Below are 26,775 nucleotides of genomic sequence, written 5' to 3'. Positions count from 1 at the left end.
ATGGGTTAAATAAAAGGATTAGAGGATTAGTAAACATGCCTTAGACTCAAAGAGCTCAATCTATTTAGTTTACCAAAGAGGAGGTTAAGGGGTGACTTGATCACAGTCTAAAAGTATCTACATAGGGAACAAATATTTAATTACGGGCTCTTCAATCTACCAGAGAAAGGTCTAACACAATCTGACCGGAAGTTGAAACTAGACAAATTCATATTGGAAATAAGGTGTAAATGTTTAACAGTGAGAGTAATTAGCCATTGGAACAATTTACCAAGGGTTGATTTTCCATCACTGACAATTTTTAAACCAAAATTGGGTGATTTTCTAAAAGATCTGCTCTAGAAATTATTTAGGGGCAGTTCTCTGGCCTGTGTTACACAGGGGGTCAGACTAGATGATCACAATGGTTCTTTCTGGCCTGGAAATCTGTGAATATCAATCTATAAATATGAATCTGACAGCTTGAGAAGTGCAGGATTAGATTCCCAAGATTACTCTGCTCAGCTACCATGTAGGCACCTAATGGAAATGGCCAATGGGAGTATTTTAAAAAAAAAGCAAGCAAACAAAAATGATGTTAGTGTTTTATCCTGCTGCCCAGTACCATAGTATCAGAGCACCTTCCATGTGAAATCCATAGCAATAACTATGGTCCTAGTGGATTTCATGGAGCCTCTGGCACTGCCACCTTCATACGGTTGGGAAAATTTGCCCCCGAAATCAGCGAGACCAAATACAAGTGTTTGCTAGAAGGTATAAACCCAGAAACATTAGTTTGGCCTAGACAGTACCATGGAGAAAATTTTATGAATTGGCGTCACCAGATGAACTGGATGAACATTAAAACATGTGACATTTGGGACAAAATGCCATGTCATGCTGCAACATTGTCAACCTCCCGCACTCAAAAGTCATGGGTCAGGTCCCCAGAAATCAGGAATTTGACTTAATTTTGGGCTTGACTCTTTAGTGTGAACATTGTCACATTTCCACGTAACCGTGAGAGCTAGAGACTTCCTTAAAATATATATATATATATATATATATATATATATATATATATATATATATATATATATATATATATATATATATATATATATACATAGGTCAGCCTGTTGCCCCTGGGGCTTTAAGGAAAAAAAAACAATCCCCCACCAAATATCACGAGTCTTGCAATAAAGTCATGAGAGTTGGCAATATGGCTGCTGGGAGATATTAATAAGATGGCGTGCAAGATGAGCAAAGTAATTATCCTGCTATAATTAGGTAGAGCAATCAGATCAGTTTTTGAGAGCACATTATGAAAAAAAATATGGTCCACACAGGAGAGAAAATGGCACTAAAACGAATGTGGTGTCAGAGGTTGGGTACGTTGAGGCTAAAGAACTAAAGGAGGGAGAGGATAACTTGCAGAGAACATCGGTGGAGGTTATGAAAAGGGCAGGGAGAGATTATTCACTTGTTAAGAAAAGAACAAGAAGAAATAAGCTTACGCTGCAGAAGGGAAAATTAAATATTAATAGGTCGGAGCGCAGGAAAATAAGAACAGTTAATCAATGGAACGAACTGCCAAGGGAGACTGTGGACTCAGCATTACTGGAGAGATTGCAGGCTGAGCCCCTGTGCCAGCAATAGGACTGAGTTTGTTGTCTTGACATCCCACCATGCAGAAAGGGGGATTTGAACACATTGCTGAAGCCTGCAGACCTTGTAAAGCCAAGCTGGTGCTGCAGGGCAATGCAGCTGGTGCTGCAGCTTCTCCAGAGGCATCAGGGTGTGGGCTTTAATGCAGCACCACTCATCCAGCTGACTGGCTGCGGGAACACCAGTGCTGCTCCTCAGTCACTGCCTCTGGCTCATGCCTTACACCAGATTAACACCAACTGATTCAACTACCCTCCTAATCATCCTCTCTCAGGGCTGGTCTACACTACACAGTTAGGTCGAGGTAAGGCAGGTTATGTCAACCTAACTATGTCAGTGTCTCCCCTACAGACTTGCTCCCGCTGATGTAAGTGCCTTATTACACCGACATAAAAACTCCACCTCCATGAGAGGCATAGGGCTTATATCAGTGTAGTTACGGTGACGCAGGAGCTGTGGAATTGACAAGAAAGCCCCTCCCCGCCCTGGCTCCCCTGGAGAAGCCCAAGAATCCCCCTGCCGGGAACCAGGCAATCTTGAGCTGTGAAATTGACAAGGCTGGCCGGCTCCCTGTGGGGAGCAGGCGGGGGTGGGGGGGGCGATAAGCCCCGGGTGGCTTCCCCCCACTCCCTGCAGGCAATGGGGAGCAGCGCGGGCAGCCCACTGTTAGCCCAGGAGCCTGTGGGGCAGCCAGGCTCCTGGCAGGGAGCTGCCGGCGGAGCTGAGAGACTGGGCTCCCAGCCGCCCCCTGCCCCACTGCCCCTCTTAGGTTGGTGGAAGTGTCCCTGGTGAGGATGCACACCACTGACCCAAGGAGTATCGACATGAACCACCACAATAATTACTGTGCAGACATACTTTCAGTCTCTGCTATGTTCTCTGAATTACAGCAGTCATGGACCACAATGCCACTGTGTTAGAGCTGTACAAACAAAGAACAAAAAGATGGCCCTGCCCCAAAGAGCTTCCAGTCTATATTTTGGCACCATTATTGTCAGGCATTTACCAAGTTACCCACCCCTCTGAGCGACGTAGTTACACTGACCTAACCCCCTGTGTAGACAGCGCTATGTCAGCGGGAGAGCTTCTCCCATCAACATAGGTGCTGCCTCTTGGGGAGGTGGATTAACTATGTCGACAAGAGAGCTCTCTCCTGTCGGCTTAGAGCGTCTTCATTAAAGCACTACAGCTGCATCAGCGCAGCTGTGCCAAGGCAGTGTTTTAAGTGTAGACTTGCTCTCAGGCAAAGAGTGACCTCTACAGTCACTGCAAATTCGGAAGGAGCTAGTCTTAATAAACCCCCATAGGAACATTGCTCCAATCCTGTAAAGAACAAGAATGGAAGGTTTTCGATATTTTGGCCATATGTGGGCTTGGAAGGAGCAGGTTTTTAGTCAGTGAGTGTTGGTTTCCCCACACACACACACACACAAACCAACAAAAAATATTTCCATCAATAATAATTGAAATGTACAGCTAGGCAAAGTAAGAGAATTGCTGCTTAAGAACTTAGAGTTTGCCCAGTTCTTAAATCAATGAGGCACAAGACCATGTAAGTGAGTTGCCCGCAGTCACACTGGAGGGCTGGCTAATCTGAGAGTTGAACCCAGATCCCTGGCCACTAAACTCTCCTACTTTACAAGGATGCCCATCCCATACTCAGTCAAGCTGTCTCAGCCACACTTACTTGCCTGGCTTCTCCTCATAAGTAGACTCTACATCTCTGTAGTCCGCTGGGGGGAGTGGCTCCTCCCCCTCTGGGTCTGTGGGCAGCCAAGCTGCCCCACTACATCTCTGGGGGGGGGTCACCTGACATGGGGAATCAGTGGGGCGATGGGAGACGTGAGCTCAGGCCTGTGATCAGGGCCAAACAACAAACACAGTTACGGAGTCCCAGCCCCTGGTCGGGGCAGGGCAGCAAAGAGTCTCTGGCTCAGGCCTGCACTCAGGCTGAGCGGCAAACAGTCGGGCCTCCTAATTCTGTCAGAGGGCCAACAAGCGCAGGCTTCTCGCCTAAGAGATGGGGAGACTGCCACCCACGGATTGGGGTGGCAGGGAGGATGCCAGCCCACCCACTTCACTGCATCCCGGCCCAGGGCCCTAGCAGTGCCAGAGCGGTCTGCCACTGGGTCAGCGGGGATCCCGACTACAATGCACTGACTCACTTGCTGTCAACATTGCAGCCAGACAGGGGTCGGCTCCCCCGGGGCCACTGCCTAACTCCCCCTCAGGGTGTACCTGGCTCTGTAGAGGGTCATCCGGGAAGAAGGCCTCTGTCAGCGCTTGCAGCTCCTCCGTGCTCGGATCTGTAAATGGCCCTGGCCAGTCCTTGGCTCCCTTGGGGTCTGCAGCAGCCTCCCAGCTCAGGAGCTCACAGGAGGCATCTGGCTTCTCCGGCGGCTACCTCCCAACTGAGTTCTCCGGCCCACCTTTTGTACTTCCGCTCCTGCTCACTAACTTCTGGCGGGAGGGTTTAGCATGGCGTGACTTCGCCCACCAGGGTTCAATGAAGGGCTCCTCCCCTTCCAGGTCTGTGGGCGGCCAATCCGCCCCACTACAATCTCCCAGACAATGCTGTGATGTCAATCATCTTTCACACACCTGCTGGGCTTACATTGCCCTTTATTTATTTATTTTAATTTATAACTCCAGTATCTATTTGGAGAGTCACTCTGTGTTTATTTATTTCCAGTATCAAACCGATTTGTTGTACACAACCACTTGGCTGTGTAACTGTACTGTGACCGAGCAAAGAGCTCTGTTTCTGCATCACTGCTTTCTTCTCTAACTATATGCTTTTATATGGGGGTACCTATATATTTGCAATTTGCATACAAAGCAACACACCTTTGCAATATGGTTGCATTTAATGGCCCTTTGGCGACTGCCGGTAGCAAAAATCCCCAACTGCTGGAGACAGGACACTAGATGGGGAGGGCTCTGAGTTACTACAGAGATTTCTTTCCCAGGTGTCTGGACGGTGAGTTTTGCCTATGTGTTCAGGATCTAACTGATCACCAGATTTGGAGTCCGGAAGGAATTTTCCCATAGGTCAGATTGGCAGAGACCCTGGGGGGGTTTCGCCTTCCTCTGCAGCATGGGGCACAGGTCACTTGCAGGTTTAAACTAGAGTAAATGGTGGATTCTCTGTAACTTGAAGTCTTTAAACTATGATTTGAGGACTTTGCTAACTCAACCACAGGTTAGGGGTCTATTTACTTCTGCGCCAAAAAAAAAAAAAATCTGCACACACTATTTTAAAATTCTGCAAATTATATCTGTCAAATAAATGTGGAGGCTCCAGCATGGCATTGGGAAGCACAGGCCACCGGCTGCACAGAGGTAGGAGATCACTGTGCAGCTCCCACCCCCCCAGGACATGGACTCAGCAGTGAGGCTGCACCCAACCCTGACACAGTGCAAGGATGGGCCTGCCCCAGAAACACCCTAGGGCCTCTCCATGCCAGGTGCGGGCAGGCAGGCTCAGCAAGGCAGGATCCAAGTGTGGAGGGGCTTAGTGTGGGGGGGATCCAGGTGTGAATTGAGAGGGTTTTGTGGGGGGCAATCTGGGTGTGGGCAGCTCAGTGGGGGATCTGGGTGCAGGGGGGATCTGGATGCACAGGGGCTTGTTGGGGGGTTCTGGGTGAAACAGTGATGGGACTCTGCAGGGGGGTCCAGGTGAAGGTGGTTGAGGCTCAGCGGGGGGAGTCTGGGGAGCTAGAGCTCAGCTGGGGGGGTTTGGTGTGGGGGAGCTCAGTGGGGGGGTCCAGATGCAGCTGGTTGGGGCTCAGTGGGGTGGGGATCTGGGTGCTGGTGGCTTGTCTGGGTGGTCCAGGTGCAGGAGGAGTGGGAGTCGTGGGCGGGGTTCTGAGTGTGTGGGGGGGTGAGGCTCGGCAGGAGGGTCTGGATGCATGGGGGTTGGGTGAATGGGGGAGCAGCTACCTGTACAGGGACCTCTCCCCCTGCAGCTGAGGAGCAATGGGTGCAGGAAGGGGGCAGGGAGAGTTTGCAGAGCTTCCTGCAGCTGGTGGGTCTGACCCAGCTCTGGATGTTGTGCAGGAGAAGAGGAAGTCCCGTCCTCTCCAGCCCAGCTGGGACTAGAAGCTGAGCCTGGCGCAGGATAGGAGCCACTAGCCGGGTCTTCCCCAGTCCCACCTCCTGCCCCACAGCGATTTACCGCTCTGCTGGCTACCCTGGGTCCCTGAAATATACTGCTGGGGAGGGTGGCATGACAACTCTTGTAGCTTCCCTTTGCTTCTCCGTCAAAGTCATTTTGTTGCAGGAAAGCAAAACATCTGTGGAGGACATAAATTCTGTGCATGTGCAGTGGCACAGAATCCCCCCAGGAGTATCTATTACAGGAGTGGAAGAGTTCTGTGCCCTGCAATGTACAGGAGGTCAGACTCAATGAAGTCTATGAGTCTATAATGCACGTACAATACTGCAGACCTATGGTTGGACACTTTTGTGTTGATTGCTTCCACATTTCCTGCAAACAAGTCTCTAGTCTCGGCTGTTTACTGGTGCGGTCTAGTAGACAAAGCACTGGATTGGAACTACATCACTCAAGGGTGTGGATTTTTCACCCCCTGGCTTCTATTCTCCGCTCTGCCGCTAGCCTGGCTGGCTGACTTTGGGCAAGTCACTTTCCCACTATGTGCCTCAGTTTCCCCATCTGTAAAACTGGGATAATGAAACCAACCTTCATAAAGTATGTTGAGATCTGCTGATGAAAAGCACCATACATGAGCGAGGAATCATTATTTCATCGCTATGCTTTGTTATGCGTTTTTACTTGGAGGTACTTCTTTCTGCATTCTAATACTCACTTGGGAAGTAGGGGAGCCCTACAACCATCCACTGGCCTTCAGGGTCCAGCCTATTTTTCCTAATACCCCTGCTGTGAGCTGGTTATTGGTCATGCCACAAACAACATGTTCCAGAGTTAGTCCACCTATTGGCTATTCCGTTTCACAGCCCTTTGCTTTATAATGCAGGTCTGTAACGTGATGCTCAATGGTCTCACCTGGCAGCAGTGCCTTTCAGTAAAGGCCGGGCACAGAGGAGTGCTGAGTGATGCAGCTCATGGAGATAAACCCGAGCTAGCTTGAATTGAGCTAACTTTGCTACCGGAGCGGTGAAGCTGCCAAGAAACCTGGGTGATTATTCATGCGGCTAGCCTGCATCGAAGCACAGGCTGCTGCAGCTTCATGGCTACCTGTACCCGAGCCAGCTAAATCCAAGCTAGCTTGGGTACGTCTACATGTGCTCCAGTCACACCCTCTGACTGCCGTCTCATGAGATGCAGTGGGATTACAAAAGGTTAATATCCCCAGTCACCCAGCAGGGGGCAGTATCACTAACTGTGGTCAGAACTCACTAATTCAATACTTGGTGGATTTTCTCCAGATCATGCATGGTCTCCTTGCTGGGGCAGCAACCCAAGTGCCTGGAGGAAGATTTTTATTCTGAGCAGTTAAAAAAACAAATGGTCTTGTTAAAAAACATGCTGAGCTTCGCACACCTGCCCCGGACTGGAGAAAGGCTGGTGCTGGTCAAGTTTGAGCAAGCCCATCCCTTCAGCAAAGGGTTCAGAAACATCCTAACCCATCCGAGTCCTCCAATGAACGCTCCAGCGGAACCAGAGGTGGGCAGATTTGACGCTCCTAGAACTGCTAAGGATAAAAAAGAAGCTACATTTCTCCCAGCCTCTGTCTCTTGGGGAAGGTCTTCACCACAGTCAAGGTGTGTGACTGCAGCACAGAGACCCATACCTGAACTAGCTTTGATCTCGCTAGCATGGATACCAATAGTAGTGAATTCTCTACTTCAGCATATGGGGAACAGCGTATGGGTATGTACTGAGATGGCTAGCTAGCTACCTCCCCTTACACAGGTTTTTTAAACACAGGCCTTACATGTGTAGAACCCGGAGGTTTAACCCAACTCAGACAGCAACTGCCTGCATGACCCAGCTCTCTGCCTGCCAGCCCATCCTCTCTTACAGACAGCAATCTAGTGTGAATTCCTCCCTCACATCCCTAAATACACTGATTCTCTGGGCTGGCAAGCGTGACAGGTTATCATTGGAAAAGAAAACCCTAGTGCTCTGTTCCCCTCTCGCTCGCGCCGATTTTACAGCAGCATCATCCCATTGCGTTCAGCAGAGCAACTCCTGATTTACATCCAGAGGCCCCAACCCCACGTAGAACCTTTGCTCGAGTCTGAACACCACCGCACTCTTTGCTGAGAGTCCGGCTGCGAGCGGGAGGGAAGGTGGGATCGGAGATGCTGTTCCTTTAAGAAGTTCTAAAGCCAGCTCTGGAAGGTTCCTGTTATTCCATGGCTCTGGCACAGCAACCCTCTCCCTCCCCCCACCCTGAGTCCCAGCTGTATAAATGAAGCTCCAGTGAGCTGGCGGGCGTCCCTCACTCAATAGCCAGCAGCTCAGGAAGCAGCTCTGCTCTCCCAGGCACTGACGGGTACCGTGTGCAGTGCTGATGGGGGCAGCATCCATAACAAAGATGCTCATGATTTGGCTATTGCTGTCAGTGGGCCTGGCCCGGGTGGCTCTGGGGAGCACAGTTCATCTCAGGAGAGCCAATGACAGGAATGGTAGATGCATCTACTCATTTGCCGTCCCCAGCCCGAATGAGGCCAGCTGTCCAGAACTGGGCCAGGCAACATCAGCCATCCGGGAGCTCCAGAGGGAGAGCAACATGCAGCGCTCAGAGCTAGAGTCAGCCAAGGCCAGGCTGAGCCTCCTGGAGAACTTGGTGACCCAGCTGCACATGGCGCTGGGGGCAGGGGGCTCCTCCGCTTCTGCTGCGGAGCTCCAGAGAGAGCTGGACAGGCTGAGGATGGAGAGAGCCCAGCAGGAGTCTCAAATCAGCAGGCTGGAGGCTGCCTACAGCACCCTTGGGCAGGAGAAGTCCTTCCTGGAAGAGGAGAAGAGGCGACTGGAGCAGGAAAAAGCTGAGCTGGGAAGGAGGCTGGAGAGCAACACCCAGGAGACAGCTCGGCTGAGGGCCAGCCAGCATCACCAGGTCAGCGAGGCGCCCGTCCAGGACTCCCAGCAAGGCTTCCAAGAAGGTAAGGTTCATGGGAACTTACCCAGTCTCACCCTGAGTTTCCCTTACTCCTGGTTCAGCCCTTTGAGCCCCACTAGGCCACATGGCCTCGCTGTCTCCTTTGCATCAGAGGATGCCCATGCAGAGTCTGCACCTGGACGTGTGTGGCTGTCCCTTGGAGCGTACAGTTGGGGTGTGGGAAATAAGTCTCCCTTGCCTAGATTCCTGTCCTTAGACCATTGTCTGGAAGGGAAAGGATGGTGGTTAATGCACTGGACTGGGAGCCAGGAGACCTGGCATCAATTACCAGCTCTGCCACAGATTTTCTGGCACATCACTTAATCTGTCTCCCATTCTTTTTCTCGTCCACTGGGATGGTAGACTTTCTGGGGCAGGGGCCGTCTCGCTGCGTGTAACTAACCCAATGGGGTTGTGATCCCCTTTGGAGCTTCCAGCTGCTTCAGTAGCAACAATCAACAGCAAGAGACTCCAGGGAGCCACCCCCCCAAGAGGGCTGAGGCTCTAGCAAGAGATAAGCCCAGACCCAGATGCCCCCACACTTCGAGACCCAGATCTGAACTTAGTGGCCAGAGCCCAGCTCCCGCTGCAGAGAAGGGGAAGAGTTACAATACGCACACACAGTCCCTCGGCTGCAGCCAAGCCCACCGACAAGCTGGCTCCAACCGATAGACGCCCAGAAGTGCCTTTCTTTGGCATTCCCTCTGCCGTGCCTTTGTGCAGGTGTCTGTCCCTGCCCCGGGGACTATATCCTAAGCTGTAGTGTTGCTTTCTCCCCCATCTCTTTCTCTCCAACGTGCCTAGTTCACCACTGCCCTTCCAATTCCTTTCCCCTTCTCCACCAGCCCACTGGCAGGAGAGGACCCATTTCTGTGCTATGCAGCCTGGGACACGTGGGATTAATGGAACTGGGAGCCAGCAGGTTACAGCTCTTACCCGAGATGGGAGCTATGGGACAGACACCCCACGTGCAAGCATTTTGGGCATTAAACAGAGCTTCCCGCCAGGCAAGAACCTAGAAACCCTGCTGCTAGGCAGAGGAGAACATTGCAACCTCAGTGAGACCCCGGTTCCTCCCTGTGAACGTGCTGAGCCTCCCCTGGCACAGCCACCGCCACCCTGCTGCCAGACACCTGGGACGTGGTGGCCCCGCTTCTTTCCCTCCTGGCTGGGAATGGGCTTCAGCTGGAAGTTTTTGCTTATTTATTATGCGCCATGCAGTTTCCCCAGGTGGCTGAGGAGGCGGTATCTGCTTCTTAGCTTCCCAGGTCCCTTGGACTCCCCAGGGAGATTACGGGTGAACCCGGATGGCAGACGCTAAGTAGCAGATACTACCTCCTCAGCCGCCTGGAAACCTGCATGGCGCATATAAAGCTCAGCGTTCTTCACCCGCCGCTGCCTGGGTGCTCCTCTCCAGCACTCCACCCCGCACTCTGGAGGTCCCCGCCACTGCTCGCCAGTTCTTCCTAGGGTGACCAGATGTCCTGATTTTATAGGGACAGTCCCAATATTTGGGGATTTTTCTTATATAGGCTATTACCCCTCACCCTTTGTCCCGATTTTTCACACTTGCTATCTGGTCACCCTAGTTCCTCCTCTCCTTGCCGACCGGCCCCCTCCCTGCTTGGCCCGGCCGCTGCTGCTTGCTGCGTCCTCCTCTCCCCTCCCCCCGCCCCGCTTGGCCAGAGAGGAGGGAGGGATGCATGTGGCGAGCAGTGGTGGGGAGTGCTGAGTGGGGAGGAGGGGGGAAGGAGGAGAGGAGAGAGGGATGCATGTGGTGAGCAGTGGGGGGGGGCGAGTGGGGAGGAGGCAGGAAGAAGGAGAAGGATGCATGTGGTGAGCAGCGGGGGGGGGTGAGTGGGGAGGAGGGGGGAAGGAGGAGAGGAGGGATGCACACGGTGAGCGGGGAGGGTGGAGTGTGGGTGGGGCTGCAAGTGGAAGAGGAGGGACGGGGAGCTAGCCTCCCCCAGGGGAAACTTCACCTGCCGCCCATGGAGTCTTGGGATGGGAGCAGTGACTTCCCAGTTCCCAGACACCCCCAACAGGGGAAGTGCTGGACCTGGAGTGCAGGTCGGAGCAGCCGTACGGGGGCCCTAACTAGCATCCCAGCTATAGCAACTCTCCTGCAGGTTGTGTCTCCTGATGGTAACTGTGGGAAAGCCCACAGGTGCTGACTTTTGTTTTTGCTGGTGTGTGTGCCTCTCTGCCTCCTCCTTGGCCATGAGAGCAGTGGGCAGGGCCTCAGTAGGGTTTCCAACTTTCTATTGGCACAAAACTGAACACCCTAGTCCTGCCCCGAGACCCCACCCCTTCCCATAGGCCCCACCCCCGCTCACATTTCCCCCTCCCTCGGTGGCTCACTCTCCCTCACTTTCACTGGGCTGGGGCGTGGGAGAAGGTGAGGGGTCTAAATGGGGGTGCAGGCTCTGGGGTGGGGCCAGAAATGAGGGGTTGAGGGTGCGGGAGGGGGCTCCGGGCTGGGTCAGGGAGTTTGGGTGTGGGAGGGCTCCAGCTGAGGGTGCTGGCTCTGGGGTGGGGCTGGGGATGAAGGGTTTGGGGTGTAGGATGGAGCTGTGGGTTGAGGCAGGGGTTGGGGTGCAGGAGGGAGTGAGGGCTCTAGGGTGGAGCTGGGGATGAGGGGTTCAAGATGTGGGAGGGGGCTCTGGTTTTTGGCCAATGGGAGTGCAGAGCCGGTGCTTGGGGCAGGGGCAATGTGCGGAGCCCTGTGGCTCCCCCACCTGGGAGCCGACCCTGCTTGCCGCTTCCAGGGTGCAGCGCGGTGCCCCAGCACAGGTAGGGACTAGCCTGCCTTAGCGCCGCAGCAATGCTGACCGGAGCCGCCACAGACCTTTTTCGACTGGGTGTTATGGTTGAAAACCGGACACCTGGTCACCCTAGGCCTTGCGGAGGAAGAAGCTAAGCAGGGACAGGGACTCGGGGTGGAGGGGCCTTGGGGCAAAGAGGCTAAGCAGGGGCGGGGCCTCAGGGCGGAGAGGCTAAGTGTGGGTGGAAAGAGGCTGAGCACGGACAAGGGCTGGGGCAGAGCACAGGCAGAGCAGGGCCACAGTCCAGGCATTGGGGCGCACAGAAAATTAATCCAGCCCTGCAGGTGCTGAGCACCCCCTATTTTTTTTAAGTGGGTTTTTTAAGTGGGTGCTTGAGCCTGGAGCACCCACAGAGTCAGCGCCTATGGGAAAGCCTCAGCTATGCCGTCCCCACCTCCCTCCGACATGCCTCCCACACCAGAGGACCCTGTAGGAGGGATGCACATAGCCAGCCACAGCAGCTGTGCCCTCCCCCATGCAGGGATATTCCTAAGGGGGGCCCTTAGGCTGCTTTGCAGCCTCTGCACAAAAGGGCTGAATCACCCCGAGAGCAAGTCCTGGCCCTCTGAGGACTCAGATCCCACTGCGCCTGTCCCACTTCAGGTATCTGAGGCACTCAGCACCGTTCGAGCTCCATCCAGTGAGCCCAGTCCTGCTCAGCCACACTTTCCACCCCGTGACATCATGCCCAGACACTAGGCACTCTAGCGGGTCAACCATAGATGAGGAGCTGCCGCGCGCTGCCCTTCCTGACAAGGGACGCACAGGGCTCCCACACAGACAAAGGCCAACACAAACTCAGTGACCGCTTCTGAAGATTTGGTTGGAACCTTAACACAAATCAGTAAGGCACTGGGAATATAGCTGTAGACCCTTGAGGGACAGCTGTCATTTTGTGTTTCTGTTCAGCTGCAGAGTGTTACTGAGCAGACTGCTGTGTGCTCTCCCTCTCCCCTGGAGATCTTGTTTGTTTTCTTAATCTGAATAAGAGTCCCCAAGGCTGAGAAATGGACACATTGTTTTGTGGCTAGGAAAATGCAGGGGGCTAGCCCCTCAGCTGGGATAGATCGAAGGAGCTTGGTTGATTTACACCGTGAGGTCCAGCTCCCTCTATTTCCCCACGTCCAGCGGTGTCTACAGAAGTGCCACCCAAGTCACCAATCCACCACTCTGCCGTCACAGGAACCATTGTAAAGTGTCTCATCTTCAGCTCATCTGGGCAAATACAGAATTGCTGCTTCATCTCAGGGCTCCTGAGATGTCAAACACCCACACACAAGCCATAGGCACTTTAAGTTGAAGTTACACCATCATGTGCATTTCTCCCTGCAGACATTTCTAGCTTAGAACTTGGCCAAGCCAGGAGGGGATAATCAAGAGCAGCCCTGATGGATCCCTGGATGCAAAGTAGAAACTACTCAGCAAGAAAGAGGATCATGGTGCCCTGTCCAGTGATTAAAGTATTCTGACACTCGACTGGCCCATTGTCCCGCTACAACTACCTCTGGGGCCCTGTTCTAAGGGTTTCCCTTACAACCAGGCCTGAACAGAACCCTTGAATCCCAACTCCCCCCCCAAAGCTTTGGGGAGAGGGACACTTAAAATCTGTCCCTGCCCCTGATCAGAACAGAGCAAAGTGCTGAGGGTTTCTTAGCATCTCTGTTCTGGCCAGTGGAGTTAATTCATTCTGGGAAGAGGCCACAGGGCTGGGAGGCTGTGGGACCTGTGGGTCCGTCAGGCTCCATTAACCTCTCCAGATGGCACAAGAAAGTGCAACCACGCTCCAGAGCGATCACATCCTGCGGGTTGGCTGAACCAGCCTGGTTACCCCCTAGCACTGTACTCAGTCATGTGACCTGACAGCAGCCCCTCACAGCCCTTCTGCCCCTTGGAGTCATTCCAGTCAGTGACTTGACTGTATTGGGAGTGAGGCAGGGGAAGGAGGCAGCAAATCCCTGGGAAACTCCTTTACTCCAAGCAGTCGGCAACCTGTTTCCTCTCGTGGCTTAGACACACCCCAGGACAGGACACCTCTCTGCCTCTCCCTCAGACCTGGCTGAAGTTCAGTGCCCATACCTTTCCAGCCAGCTATCACTGCTGTTTGCACATATACCATCCCAATAACTCAGCCCAACAGGCGTCTCTCAAGTGGATTTATAGAGCCCCTGAGCTAGCATGGTCCTCAAAGGCAGAGAACTTCCCACACACCAGGAGGCAAAGTATGATGAAGCCCTCCCCACTGCCACAGAAGAGGGCCCTACTCCTGCACCCGTACTGCAGACAGGTGTCTGCAATGCCCCTGCTTTCTTATCAGACTGCACACCCTGCACAACAGGAGGCTGCTTGCCTTGCCTTGCTTTTACATTGAGTGCCTGGTGCAATACCACTTGCCTGCCCACAGGAGGCACTCTCCTCCAGAGTGACAGCTCCTATGGGCTCAGAGGGGTGAAACCTGCACACCAGGGTGATGTTAGCCCAGAACATTAGTAGGTGTGCAGGAGTCTGGCTTACCTCTCTGGCATGGCCCCACTTCCATTGCCCTTGGAGGACAGTCTCCATCTCCCTTTCCACAGCACACCCGGGCAGCTCTTTGCACTCCCTGGGCTCTTTTCTTGAGAAGAGTCTCAGACCTTTGTCCTCCCCCAGGGTCTGCCCTGGCTTCCCACCTCAATACAGGAGAGCAAAGGGGGGAGCTTCCTTTCTCCCTCTCTGGAAGCCCCTAGATCATCTGCACACACTAGGCCTCAAACTCACCCCACTTCTCTAGCTCAGGCTCTTTCCTTCTCTTGCTTCCATCCCTCTCTTCACAGCCCCCATCCTCGACCAGGGTTTCTCAAACTTTATTGCACCATGACCCCCTTCTGACAACAAAAATTACTCCATGACCCCAGGAAGGGGGATTGAAGCCTGAGCCCTGCTACCCCAGGCAGTGGGGCCAAAGCCCAACCCCCACCACCCTGCATGGGAGGGGGCAAAGCTTGAGGGCTGCAGCCCTGGGCAGGGAGGCTAGAACCTGAGCCCCACGACCCAGGGCGGAAGCAGAAGCGTGAGCCCCACTGCCCAGGGCTGAATCAGTCTGGCTTCAGCTTCCACCCTGGGCGGTGGGGCTCAGACTTTGGCTTCAGGCCCAGGCCCCAGCAAGTCTAACACCAGCGCTGGTGACCCCATTAAAACAGGGTCACAACCCACTTTGGGGTCCCAACCCACAGTTTGAGAACCACTGCTCTAGGCCTTCTTTTTCCAGCCCTTTCCACTCATTTTCCAACCCACCCCCTTCCCAGACTGGCCACACAGCCCCTGCTGACCTCTGTCAGGGCACTTCTTGCCCAAAACACCCAGTACACCCAACAGCTAGCCCCACTCTCAGCTCTTTTATAGCCTCATCCCATTTCCCAGCAGGCCTTGCTGTTGCCTAGCATCCCATACTTCCGGTGAGAACTATGAGCCCCAGAATTCCCTTGGCCTGGGCTGACTCAGGCAGCCAGGCTGTAACTGATCTGAGTTTCCCTTAAAGGGCCACTAGGACCTGCTAACAGCAGCAAAATAAATAAACATTATTTCCACTTTATCCCCCTCTTAACTGTCCCTGTACCATCTGAAAACCAAACACACATTGGCCTTGCTGGGCTAGCAGTTAGGCACTTTGCGTCCTCTGCTGTTGTTCTGGGGCTGTGCCTGCATGCCTCCCCAACTCTCAGGGTGGGGGCAGGTAATTGAGAGTGGAGATTGAACCCAGGGGGCCTCAGAAGCTGCAAACTGCAACCCTTGACTACTTGAGCTAAAGCCCCAGCTCTATTAGCTCAAAGCTAGTAACGGATTCATAAACCCCTACATAGTCCAGCCACTAGAGGGGGACGGAGAGCCAGAAAGATAGGCTCCACCCCCAATGGAGAGCAATGGTGCTTGTCTCTGGTGATGATGGACACAGGATACTGAGAATCAGCATCCACTCAGTGCCCACAAAGCCCAGCTAAACTCTGCGGGGGGTAGAGGAGGCCTCCTGCACCTTCTGTGGGCGGGGCAGGATTATCACTCAGCACTGAGATAGAACCCTGCTGTTAAGTGGGCTTTGTTCGGCTTTTCACACTGGTGCTGGCGAGATATCCATTTACTCCTGTGCTATCATAGCTCAGGGCTGAATGGGTTGACCTGTGGCCCGAGGAGTAACCAGCAAAGATGGTCCCCAGGCCCATACCAGCATCACCACTTGTCAGACTAAACCTTTGGGTGAGTCCAATTAGCCTGCAGTTCTCTTCCAACACTGTAGGAGGCACTGTGGTCAAGAGGGAAATGCCAATATTTTGGTGGCCAAAAGGATTGGCAAACCTGAGCCAGCCCCTGAAAGCAGATCTCTGTTCCGTGGGTCTTTTTAGGACCTGCAGAATTGAGTTTGACTCACTTATAGGGAGGGGCCAGCTGTGAAACGGAGATCCATGTTCAGATAGCACACACACACTTTGGTGATATATAGCTCTTTCTCTAATATCCCAGTGTAAAATTATTCTCCATGGCCACAAGTTACTTAAATTCAGGCCTAATTTCACAAGTAGTCTCACTGATCTCAATGGATTACTCACATGCTTAAAGTTAGGCACGCTTATGTGCCCTGCCTACTTGGGGCTCACATGGCCAAAAGAATGAGAAACCCAGGCTCTTTGGCTGCGCTTTGTAGAGAGCCTATGGAATGATCGCTTTTAAAACTACAGGGCAAGTGTATTTCCCCTCCCCGCTGCAAGTCTGGGTTCATTTTCTGGAAAATCAGCTGCTGGTCAATTTGTCCCAGGGCCAATTTTGAAATACCTGCGGCTGGAGTCAGCTACTGCTAATGAGCCCCTAGGGAGGTTTTCCAGTCCTAAAACTATGTCAGGCATAAAGCAGGAGGGTGCACTATGCAGAAATGAGTTAGTTGTAAGTGTGCAGTTTTCCCTTCAAGGGAAGCTGAAAGTACAACTGTGACGCATGGCCAGAAAGGGTTAAACATCCTGCAAATTAAATAACCCTCAAAAGAAGTGTGGGGAGATAATGTTTGTGTTTTTACATATATATATATATATATGCACGCCTAGGGTCCACAACGTAATCAACAGTCCCTGTCTAGGCTGTATTCTGATAGTTCAGTGATCAAAAGAACATCTTAGCATTTAAATGAATTGTAAACACGGGATATCTCGATATTCATCTCTCTTTGAAATGTACTGTGAATAGTGGAGGAATAAGCAAATTGCCTTATGTTAATTCTATAGTTAAGTACTGGTGATGGACCTCCTTCAAATCAGCCTAATTACCTTTTGTTCCTGGAGGAACTCCCAGCTTGTCAAAGAGAACATGAAATTGTATAAAAGATCCTTGGGTCCTGATTCTGTCATCTCAGATCTGCTTAAGCTTCATCTGGGGAAGTTTGAGTCACAAGACTGAGGTCCCAGTTATGCTGGTATGACCTGAATATGAAATTTGGACATTGGACTATAACTTATGAACTGACTTCTAAAGGAACTCTTTGGAACTACAAAGCTCACCATCTCGGTTATCAACCATTCTCTCTCTCTCGTTTTTTTAATAAATTTTAGTTTAGTTAATAAGAATTGGCTGTAGAGTGCATTTGGGTAAGATCTGGAATATTCAATAATTTAGGGAGTAATGTGTCCGATCCTTTGGGATTGGTAGAACCTTTTCTTTTATATGATGACATAAGATTTACAGAAATTTTCATCATATTTGACATGGGTACCTGGATGGAGGCCTGAGGCTGGATCACTTTAAGGGAACTGTGTTATCTGGACTTCTGAGTAACCAGTAAAGTAATAAAGAAGCTGTTTTATGCTAGCTTGGTAAATCTAAGTACTGGAATATCCACCAGCTTTTGGGAGTCTGGCTGCCCCATCTTTTGCAGTTCACCCTCATTGAGTGACCATAGCTGGCCCTCACTAGGATGCCGGTCACAACAACACTTTGCCACGCATTAGAATTAAACAGGGAATTGTGAGAAGTCATGACCGTCAAACTCATAACTACGGTGTCTTGCATTTATACTGCGTAGCTCCTTTCGTCCCAAAGCGCTGGCCAGACATCTGATACTAAAAGCCCTCAGGGATGGCCTAAATCTGCTCCAGTGGGAGTTTTAAAATGCACCCCTGCAACTGGTCAGATCTCGGTTTGAAATCTCACTGTATGCTGAACAGGCCCTGGCACTAGGAGCTGAAGCGACTGGTTCAAAAGAGAGTTGAATGTTTGTTTTACACAGAAGCCTGTGGGGGGTTGCCATTGCCTTCTCTGCCCTTTGGATTTCCAGCATGGCTAAGTTAAAACAGTTTCGGATGGGTAATAAATAGCTGGACCTGACCTGTCAGTTGGAATTCTCCATGTAATGCTGGGGACGTTATCCAAGTTGTTAGGCTCCCAGTGTTACCTGTATTAAAGATAATTTATTTTCGATAACAACATTCATCCAGAAGGGAACAAGTGTCACTGCAACATGCTTACAATTAGAATCATGTTCCTCGGGGACCCTGTAAGAGAAACCCCAACACACTAGACTTTGCTACAGCTACAGCTGTACAGCCTTGCTCCTTTCCCTACTGTCACTCCTCGCTGAGTCTGCTTGAGTCCCCTGGCTCCATTCAGCCAGCGAGACACCAGTTAGCTCCAATGTGCTGCCTTGTCACACAAATGGAGCGGACAAGCTCAGTGGACAGAATGAAAGAGGAACTGAGGACACTGCTGGTGGTGTGCAGTGAGTTAGATTTATGCTACTAACAAGCCTTGAACTTGTCCTGACAGTGACTTTCTGAAGGAAGGAAAGACCCTTCCTGCCCACTGCTGTACCCCAGTGCCCGCTGACATTAAGCAGGAATCTGAAGAGAGTTGAATGTTTGTTTTACACAGAAGCAAAGTCTCCAGGGTTGGTCCCTTTTGAAGCCACTGCATGTTCATTCTCTACCAGCGAGCAGAAATAGGGGAGCTATCCGATACTTCTGCCAGTAGCTGGTATGGATTTTTGGATGACACTGCATCTAGACCTCGGCAGCAGTGTAAAACCGTAACAAGCATCCACAAAGCCAGAGACGCCTGTGGCACACATGCCGTCCTGGCTGCAAGCAGAACTTTCACTGCAAAGGCAAACGTTGTTTGAAGACCGAGCAGAGTAGCTTCCCTGACCTGCGCTGAAGGTGGGTAAAAAATAGTGCTTGCAAAGGGCTGGGCACAGTGTGACAGACCCACAGGGGAGCATTACAGAGTGCCAGGCATGGGCACACATACCATCAGCTGTAGGAGAATAGAGTTAGCGGCCTGATCCGGGACAGGTGCCCTACTGTAATACCCACTGTACAGCACCTAGCACAGTGGGATGCTGGTCAATGACTGACACTCCTAGATGCTACAGTACAGCTCCTATCACACATGCAGCCTTGGGGTGTGACTGGGGCTCCTAGGTGCTAGGATAATACAACTAAATAATAACTGCTCATTATTCCAGGACAGGGCAGGTCTTGGCATGATGGGGAGAGGCTATTTTGGCCAGCCAAATGTGGGTTGGGCTGAATGAGGAGACCTCTAAGGGGACAGATTGCCCCCCCCCCCCCATCCCCTGCCTACTATGGGGTTGTGACATCAGCACCGAGTGCTGACGTTGCTATGTGGGGGGCAGGGAGGAACAGTGTTTGGATTCAAAGAAAGGTTGCTCTCCAGCTCCCAGAACACAAGGGAGAAGCATGCTGACCCCTGTACAGTACCATGCTAATGGCAGGGCTAGTGGATTGCTGAGTGCGTGTGAAAGAGATTGCGCGTAATCAAGTGTGCAACTGTGCTTGTGTGTGTGCCCGGCTGAGAGGGCATGTCTGGCAATGCCCAGGAGCGTGTACACACACTTCTACGCTTCACTGAGCTGTGTCCTCACCCTGTTCCTGTCACCACCCTCACCGTGTCTATTCCCATCCCTCCCTGCAGTTTCCAAGTGGGATATGGAGAGTTTTGACTATCAGGAGCTGAAATCTGAGCTGACGGAGGTGCCCGCTTCCAGCGTCTTCGAGGAGCACCCCTCCTCCAGCCACCCTGCCACTGGGGACACGGCCACTGGTACAAAGATCACCTTGATGCCTTTCCCTCCTTGCAGGTTCATAGAGCTAGGCCTCGTCCTTCTAGCACCATCGCTGCAGTCGCTTTTCTTCTCCTCCCCCACCCTCTCTCTTATACTGTCGCCCTCACTCTCCGCACCAGGGAAGAGCCTAGCTGGGGAATATCAGCTTCTCTGCCTCTCAGCTCCTTTATCTGGTTCTATTTCATCATTGCTTCTTATTCTGTCTCCTTCTCTCGTCCCATTTCCCCACCTTACCCTGGCCACCCTGTCTGTCCTGTCCTTTGCTGAACCCCAAGCAATCCAGGCAAGGATATGGCCACCTTGTGCCAGACCCAAGAAGAGAGTTCAAACCCCTGCTCCAGCAGCCAGACTCACTGTGAACACCTCCAGACCATGAGCCCAGGCTGGAATCTGCCCAGCCGCAGGTCTGCCCCACGTAGCGTGACCAGATGTCCCGATTTTATAGGGACAGTCCCGATATTTGGGGCTTTTTCTTGTATAGGTGCCTATTACCCCCCACGTCCTCTCCTGATTTTTCACATTTGCTATCTGGTCACCCTAGCCCCACGGCAGAGAACGGAGCAGAGCTGAACTTGTCCGCTGGAAATGACTCAGTCTCTTTGGGCCAACTTTCTCAGGCACTCACTGACGCTGTCCTTAGGCAGTCCCCGAACAACTACATCAGAGAGGACTCTAAATACAAAATTAAGAGCAGGGTCTGCATGTCCACCACTCTGCAATTCAGGATCACTCGGAATCCAGGGGTCAGGCCCATCTCTAAATAATAAAGCATAACACTTAGTACACAACTTATGGGGATTTCCCCCTAGCTGTAAGAGCTAATAGAATCAGGAGGCTGCTCTTAAAATGAGGTCAGTGGTGCCATGCCATGTTTCCTTCTGTTATTATTGGTTAAGCAACAAACTGTGAACTTGAATCACTTTTCTTTGATTAGCCCATCCCTGCTGTGCTGCCAGCTTTTGTCACTTTGCACACACTTGGGCATTTTCCCAAAAGTCCCAGCTCCTGTAGGCATGAGCAGCTCAGCTTTACTTTAAATAAATATGATTCTAGCCTGCACGGCAGTGGAGGAAAGCTTGAAAAGGTGAAGCGAGAACCCACGAAAGGCCCAAAAACCCCAAGGCAAAGAGGAAGCAGCCACAAAAGTTGTTTAAAACCATAATCTCATGATTGTGGAGGGTCAGACTCAGGATTTTGGAATCTGCCGGGTTGGCGATACCAAAAATGGCCTTATGGCCCATGCAGAATGGAAACAAGCCCTGGATTCAGCTTTGGTGTGACACCACAATGGGCCTCCACCAAGACAGATCGGGCACTGTCCACAGCTATGTCAGCACCTGGAAGGGGTCACTGACCTGTTTTTTAATCCGAGAGGTAGAGCGATGGAAGGGATGGTGCTGGTTGAGTGGCATGTAGCTAAGTGCTCTGCATTGGAACACAGGAGGCCTGGGGTCCATTCCCAGTCCCAGTTCACGTACCTGTGTCTGGTGCTGTTAGACGGAGTATGACAGGGGAAAGGGAAGGCCTCCTACTGTTTGTAAACTATCTCTTTGGCCATCGAAAGGAACACCGCTGGTGAAGTCCACTAAGGAAGGGTGGTAGCAGATGGTGGGCAGGAGAATTGTTAAAGCACCCTCTGAGCTTGCCTCTCATTGACTTTGTTCATCATGGCCAAAGACTCCTACTCTTTCTGGGCTGGTTTCCTGAAACTGTTTTCCTCCATGCTGGTGCTTTATACATTGTCCATCTAAGCCCTGCAACCCAGCCTCTGCCTTTCAGAAATAAAATAGGTCCCCAGGACATTCCACCCTTGGCTTCTGACTTCCACTGGCTGGAAGTCAGGAGCCATTTTTAAAACTAGGATTTAACGGTTGAGACTCTTTGCAGCTGCCTCATCAGATCAGAGTTCATATTGCGGATGCTTGCCCGTCCTACCTGAAATGTTACTAGGAAACCCAAGTGGGTCTATTAAAACACAGTACCTGGGCTATTGCAGCTGAGGTCCCACTTGGAAAAAAAAAATGAACATCTTGGTCTTTCATCTTAACCACATCATGAAAACCTTTAAATATCACTAGAGCAAAAAAGTCCATGCTGCGAAATCCCCTTCCAAACTATTCACCTCCCCCCCCCGCCCATCTCTCTTCACAGACAATCATTCCTGCTTCTTTTCTCCTTGTCCTCTCCTCTTTTTTCTGTCTGCCTGCACTGCTTAGGAGCATAGCCTAGGGGGCAATGCCGGTGTGTTGATAAGTGCTGGAAGGCTGCTGTTGGTAAATTGAGGGGGTATCTCCTCCATCAGCTTCATGGAATGATTTACTTATTTAGAATCCAGTAAATGATCTTTCCTGCTAGTTATTGCTGGGTGAGTGTGGCTTTTGTGGATTTTAGCCTTTTGGTAGGAAATCTACCACTGGTGACAGACAGAATAACTGAATTATTTTTTTCTTCCTTTAGCAGGGTGTGGAGAGCTGGTCTGGGTGGGGGAACCTGTGACCTTCCGCAGGGCTGAAACTATTGCTGGCAAGTATGGCGTGTGGATGAAGGACCCAGATCCTGTTCCCCCCTACACCTGCGAGACCACCTGGAGAGTCGATGCCATTGGCACTGACATCCGCCAGGTCTTTGAATATGACGACGCTGATCAGTTCATGAAGGGCTATCCCTCCAAGGTTCACGTCCTGCCCCGGTCCATGGAGAGCACTGGAGCCATCATATACAGGGGCTCCCTGTACTTCCAGCGGCGCAAGTCCAGGACGGTGGCCAAGTACAACCTGAAGACAGAAACGATCACAGTCCAAAAGGACATCCCCAGTGCTGGCTACCATGGCCAATTCCCCTATTCCTGGGGTGGGTACACAGACATTGACCTAGCTGTTGATGAGATGGGGCTGTGGGTGACATACAGCACAGACAAGGCCAAAGGGGCCATCGTCCTCTCCAAACTGGATCCAGAGACACTGGAGGTTGAGCAGACCTGGGAAACCAACATCCGCAAGCAGGCCGTGGCCAATTCCTTTATGATCTGTGGCACCTTGTACACCATCAGTAGCTACTCAGCCCCAGATGCCACCGTCAACTTTGCCTACCACACGGCCACCAGCACCAGCGAGCCGCTGAGCATCCGCTTCGAGAACCGCTATGGGTACAGCAGCATGGTGGACTACAACCCCACGGAGAGAAAGCTCTTCGCTTGGGACAATTTCAACATGGTCACCTATGACATCAGACTCTCCACGATATGAGGAGCCTCAGGGCAGGAGGAGGACACGCCATGCTCATTGCTAACTAGCAGCTCGTGGGCTAGGGGCAAGTCTAGCCAGCTGTCAATCTCATACACTTGCTCTTCCTATTCTTCCTGAGCTTTCCTTAGACTCAGCCCTGAGCCCCTTACTCAGGCAGAGCGCTCATTGAACTGGGCAAAGACTCCAGGCCTTGCCCTAGATCGGAGGTTCATATTCTGAGAGCACCAGTGGGGCTCAAATAACAATAGAGTGGGAATAACTTTGCGCCACTTGGGAACGTACGTGCAATAGGCATTTACAGCCCTGGCGTCATTCCCCTTGCCTCTCTCTGAATTACACACGGGATGAATTTGGACCATGTAGAAAAAAAGTAACAAGTTGTTCAGGGTTATGCAACATTTGGAGCGTGTGGGCCAATTGCATAGATCTAGAATGACTAAACCTGCCTGCGCCCTTGGCTAAAAGACACTGATTCCAGCCAAGCAGACCAAACCGTTCATGGAAGGAGGCTAATAATATTTTAGGGGAGAGAGGTGGCTGGGTACTAACTTCATCAGCCAACCATATTCCTGCCCAGCATCAGCTGAGACAAGGGGAATGTGCTATGCAGTCAACACCAGGCACTAGCCAAGGCGGCGTTGACAGGAGCAGATTCTGCAAAGTTGTGTCACACCCAGATTCAGTAGGAGAACATCAAGGCCTAAAGACCTAGCTCCAACACCCAAATAAGCCAATGGAAAGACTCCAGCTGACTTCACTGAGCTTTGGATTGGGTCCTTAGTGGGTTGACTTGGCAGGGGCATCTCAGAAATGTGCTGCAGGAGTTAAAAATGACTAGACATCCCAGGCAGCGGGCACCCTACAAGAGAGCTTTCAGCTGCTGCGTATAAACCCTTCCATTGCCAGCCTCTCTCCTCCTAAGCACAGTGCATGCCTTGTCGGGACCAAGCTTCCGCTGGGAGCCCACCAGCCACCTCTACAGATTATCATGAGCCAGAGAACGTGGGAGGAGAAGACAGGAACTCACCCAGCTTGGTATCTCTGCAGCATAAGCAACTGCTCTGCAGCAGCAATTGACCAGTAATTAAAGCAGGAGTCAAAGATGGGCCCAAGCTGCAGAGAGGCCAGGTCCAATGATTCACACCTCACCTAAGCATAGGGCCATTCCGCTCTAGGGGCTTTGAGTCTGTTCAGCGTCTCACACAGTTACACAATAGCAATTGAGCGTGCGGGGCTCTGGCCGAACTAGCCGCCTACCTGCAAGAAACATGGCCGCCTCAGCTCCCATTCCAGTAAAGACAAAAATGAAGCATTACTTGTTTAACACAATTCTGTTAAGTCATTAGACATTTTAGCAAAATAAATTTAAGGAGGGTTGTTCATGAAAAATGGGATCCTAGAATTTAAGGCATGATCTCGAATCCACTGAAGTCAATGGAAAGTCTCCCATTGACTCTAGTGAGCAATAGAAGAGATCTCTATTTATCCCAGACTATGGTTATTAACTCAGAAAGAGAAGCAACGTCTAACTGTTCTTGCTGTTTCTAGCTCTCAATCCAGATAACTCCGCTGATTACACTAACTTAGACACTCTTTGGGATAGGCATGGCATTAGATCAGGTATGGCTAAGCATACGGGTGTTTTTAAGAACACACACATTTAAAGTATTTAGTGTATAAATCCTGTAGCTGGCTTGGTTTTTCTGTTTGCTTTAAAAGCCTAATCCATGCAGGTTGTACTGAAGCCTCCTGGATGAAAGCGAAGGTCCAATGTGCTGATGATTACGTGGAAGTAGTCTGTGATAATAATAGATAATAAACCCTCCTCCCCCACAACAATCCACAGTGGCAGCTTCTTGTTGGCAGATTTCTCTTTTCATTGCAACATGCTGCAGGGAATTTCAGGCTACAGGCCACCTTTACAGGAGAGTTCAGGGCTCGATTTTCAGGAGCTCAGCTCCCATTTAGGCACTGGTTTCTAATTTGACCTCTTCCACAGGCTTGCTGGGTGACTTTGCTGAGTCACGTCCCTGCTCCATGCCTCAGTTTCCCCATCTGGAAAATGGGGATGATGATATTGACCTCCTTTATAAAGGTCAGTAGATAAGAGCTAGGTATTACTAAAGCCAAGGGGAACTTTGCCATTGACTTCAATGGAGCCAGGATTTCATCTACTGAAGGAATATCACCATGACTACAACAACAAATGCCACTGTAGAATAAGAGGAGGCAGAGAAATGGAAAGACTTAAATCCTGCAGTAGAGAGAGAGCTGACTGATTACAGGAAAGCTGGGAACCTAACATTAACTGGTTTAAAAATATCAGTTGATTACCTTTTACAGTCAGTAGAATATATGTTAGCTGTAACCCCTAATGGATGGAGCCTCAGATCATCTGTATTTGATTATCCTGAGGGGACCTCCGGTATTGGGGATGGAAAGAAATAACTTGTCAGCCCTTTCAGTATAAAAAGCAAATAAAAAGGTCTAAGTCAGCATTAAATCTTGGAAAGTTTCATGTTAACTCACCTCTCTCTACATCACCCGGGAGCAAACGGCCCCTTTGAGCAGGGGAACTAACCCCAGTATTTCTGGACAGCCTCTGGCCAAAAGCACAACTGACAGAATTTTCTTTTGCATCTATAGGCATAGCCTCATTGATTGGCACCCAGGAGATGGGCATCTGGCATAGCCCAGCCCAGCCATGAGCAACCCCACTGCAAAGCCATACCTAATTACTTAGGGTGACCAGATCGCAAGAGTGTAATATTAGGACACATTGGTCGAGTGGGGGGGAGGAAGGAGGGGAGACAGACAGACACAGGTGCACAGTTCTGACTGGAGCCAGAGGCACACTGGTCCGCCTGGCCCTGGGCTACCAGTGTGCCCCTTCCTGTTGAGGGTGGGCCCATGCTGTGCCACACAGCTCCCCTGCCCAGCACCCCCTGGATCCACTATGCCCAGAGCCCCCCTACACCCCTTCCACCACAAATGCACAGTGCTGCACACACACTCTGCCCAGCGCTCCCTTGCCCACAGCCCCACCATAGCTGCCCAGCACCCCACACAGAACCCCCACAACTCGCTAGTTTCCCAATACAGATTTCCCCTCCCTCACTTCCTCCCTCCCAGTGCCCTTCTCCACAGCCCCACCACCACAACTACACAATGCCCCACAGACCCACACTGCCCAGTGCCCTGACGCACACAGATCTCCCCCACTGCCCAGCACCCCCCCCCCCAACAGGCCCCCACTGTCTAGCACCCTAAAATACACAAACCTCCCCCACTGCCCAGCGCCCTCCACACCCTCACAACCCAGCGCCCCCCACACACTCACTCCATTACACCCTACCCCCTTCCCTAGCCGCACTCACCAGCCCTCCTGGGAGGTCTCTGGCTCCTATGGTGAGAACGGCGAGGGGAGTCTCCAGACTCTCCATGTGCTGTGCCCACCACAAGTGCGAGCTCGGTGGCTCCCATTGGCTGTGAAAAGCGCCAATGGGAGCTGCTGGAGCCGCGGAGCGGGGCTTGCAGGCACCAGCAGCATGCAAAGCCCCCCCACCCTAAGAGCCTGAGGGACCTGCCAGGGGGTGAGATAGGGAGTCCCAGCGGTGCTTACCTGGGGCAGCTCCCGTCCTGGGAAGCATCCGGCAGGCTGGTCCCTCTGACTCCTAGGTTCACGGAGCAAGTCGGGGGTGGGGAGGCGGAGGGCTCTCTGCCCGCTCCCGGCACCTGCAAGCCCCGCCCCTGCAGCATGTGGCACTCCTGCGGGTGGGTGGGCACCAGGAGCTGCCCCAGGAAGCGGTGAGTGGGCGTCCTGACTGATGTAAGGTTGGGACGCGGGACAAGTCCCCTAAAATCGGGACTGTCCC

The 26,775-nt window shown here is 51.8% G+C and overlaps 1 protein-coding gene across 1 annotated transcript; it reads left to right on the top strand.

Moving 5' to 3' along the window:
• Positions 1-8,054: 8,054 nt before the first annotated feature.
• On the top strand, positions 8,055-25,395 carry MYOC (myocilin). Its single transcript, XM_005302822.4, has 3 exons — positions 8,055-8,739; positions 19,505-19,633; positions 22,113-25,395. The coding sequence occupies exons 1-3, from the start codon at positions 8,148-8,150 to the stop codon at positions 22,898-22,900; spliced, it is 1,509 nt and encodes a 502-aa protein (XP_005302879.3). The 5' UTR covers positions 8,055-8,147; the 3' UTR covers positions 22,901-25,395.
• Positions 25,396-26,775: the final 1,380 nt, after the last annotated feature.

Source organism: Chrysemys picta, chromosome 8 (genome assembly GCF_011386835.1).
Source record: "Chrysemys picta bellii isolate R12L10 chromosome 8, ASM1138683v2, whole genome shotgun sequence".
NCBI classification, from domain to species: Eukaryota; Metazoa; Chordata; order Testudines; family Emydidae; genus Chrysemys; species Chrysemys picta.
This window is presented reverse-complemented; position numbering and strand designations above follow the sequence as displayed.

Bases quoted from the DNA above. Each gene is read 5' to 3' on its own strand.
- MYOC (XM_005302822.4), top strand. From the start codon at position 8,148: ATGGGGGCAGCATCCATAACAAAGATGCTCATGATTTGGCTATTGCTG. The intron at 8,740-19,504 runs GTAAGGTTCATG...CCCTCCCTGCAG, and splicing joins CCAGCAAGGCTTCCAAGAAG to TTTCCAAGTGGGATATGGAG. The intron at 19,634-22,112 runs GTACAAAGATCA...TTCTTCCTTTAG, and splicing joins CACTGGGGACACGGCCACTG to CAGGGTGTGGAGAGCTGGTC.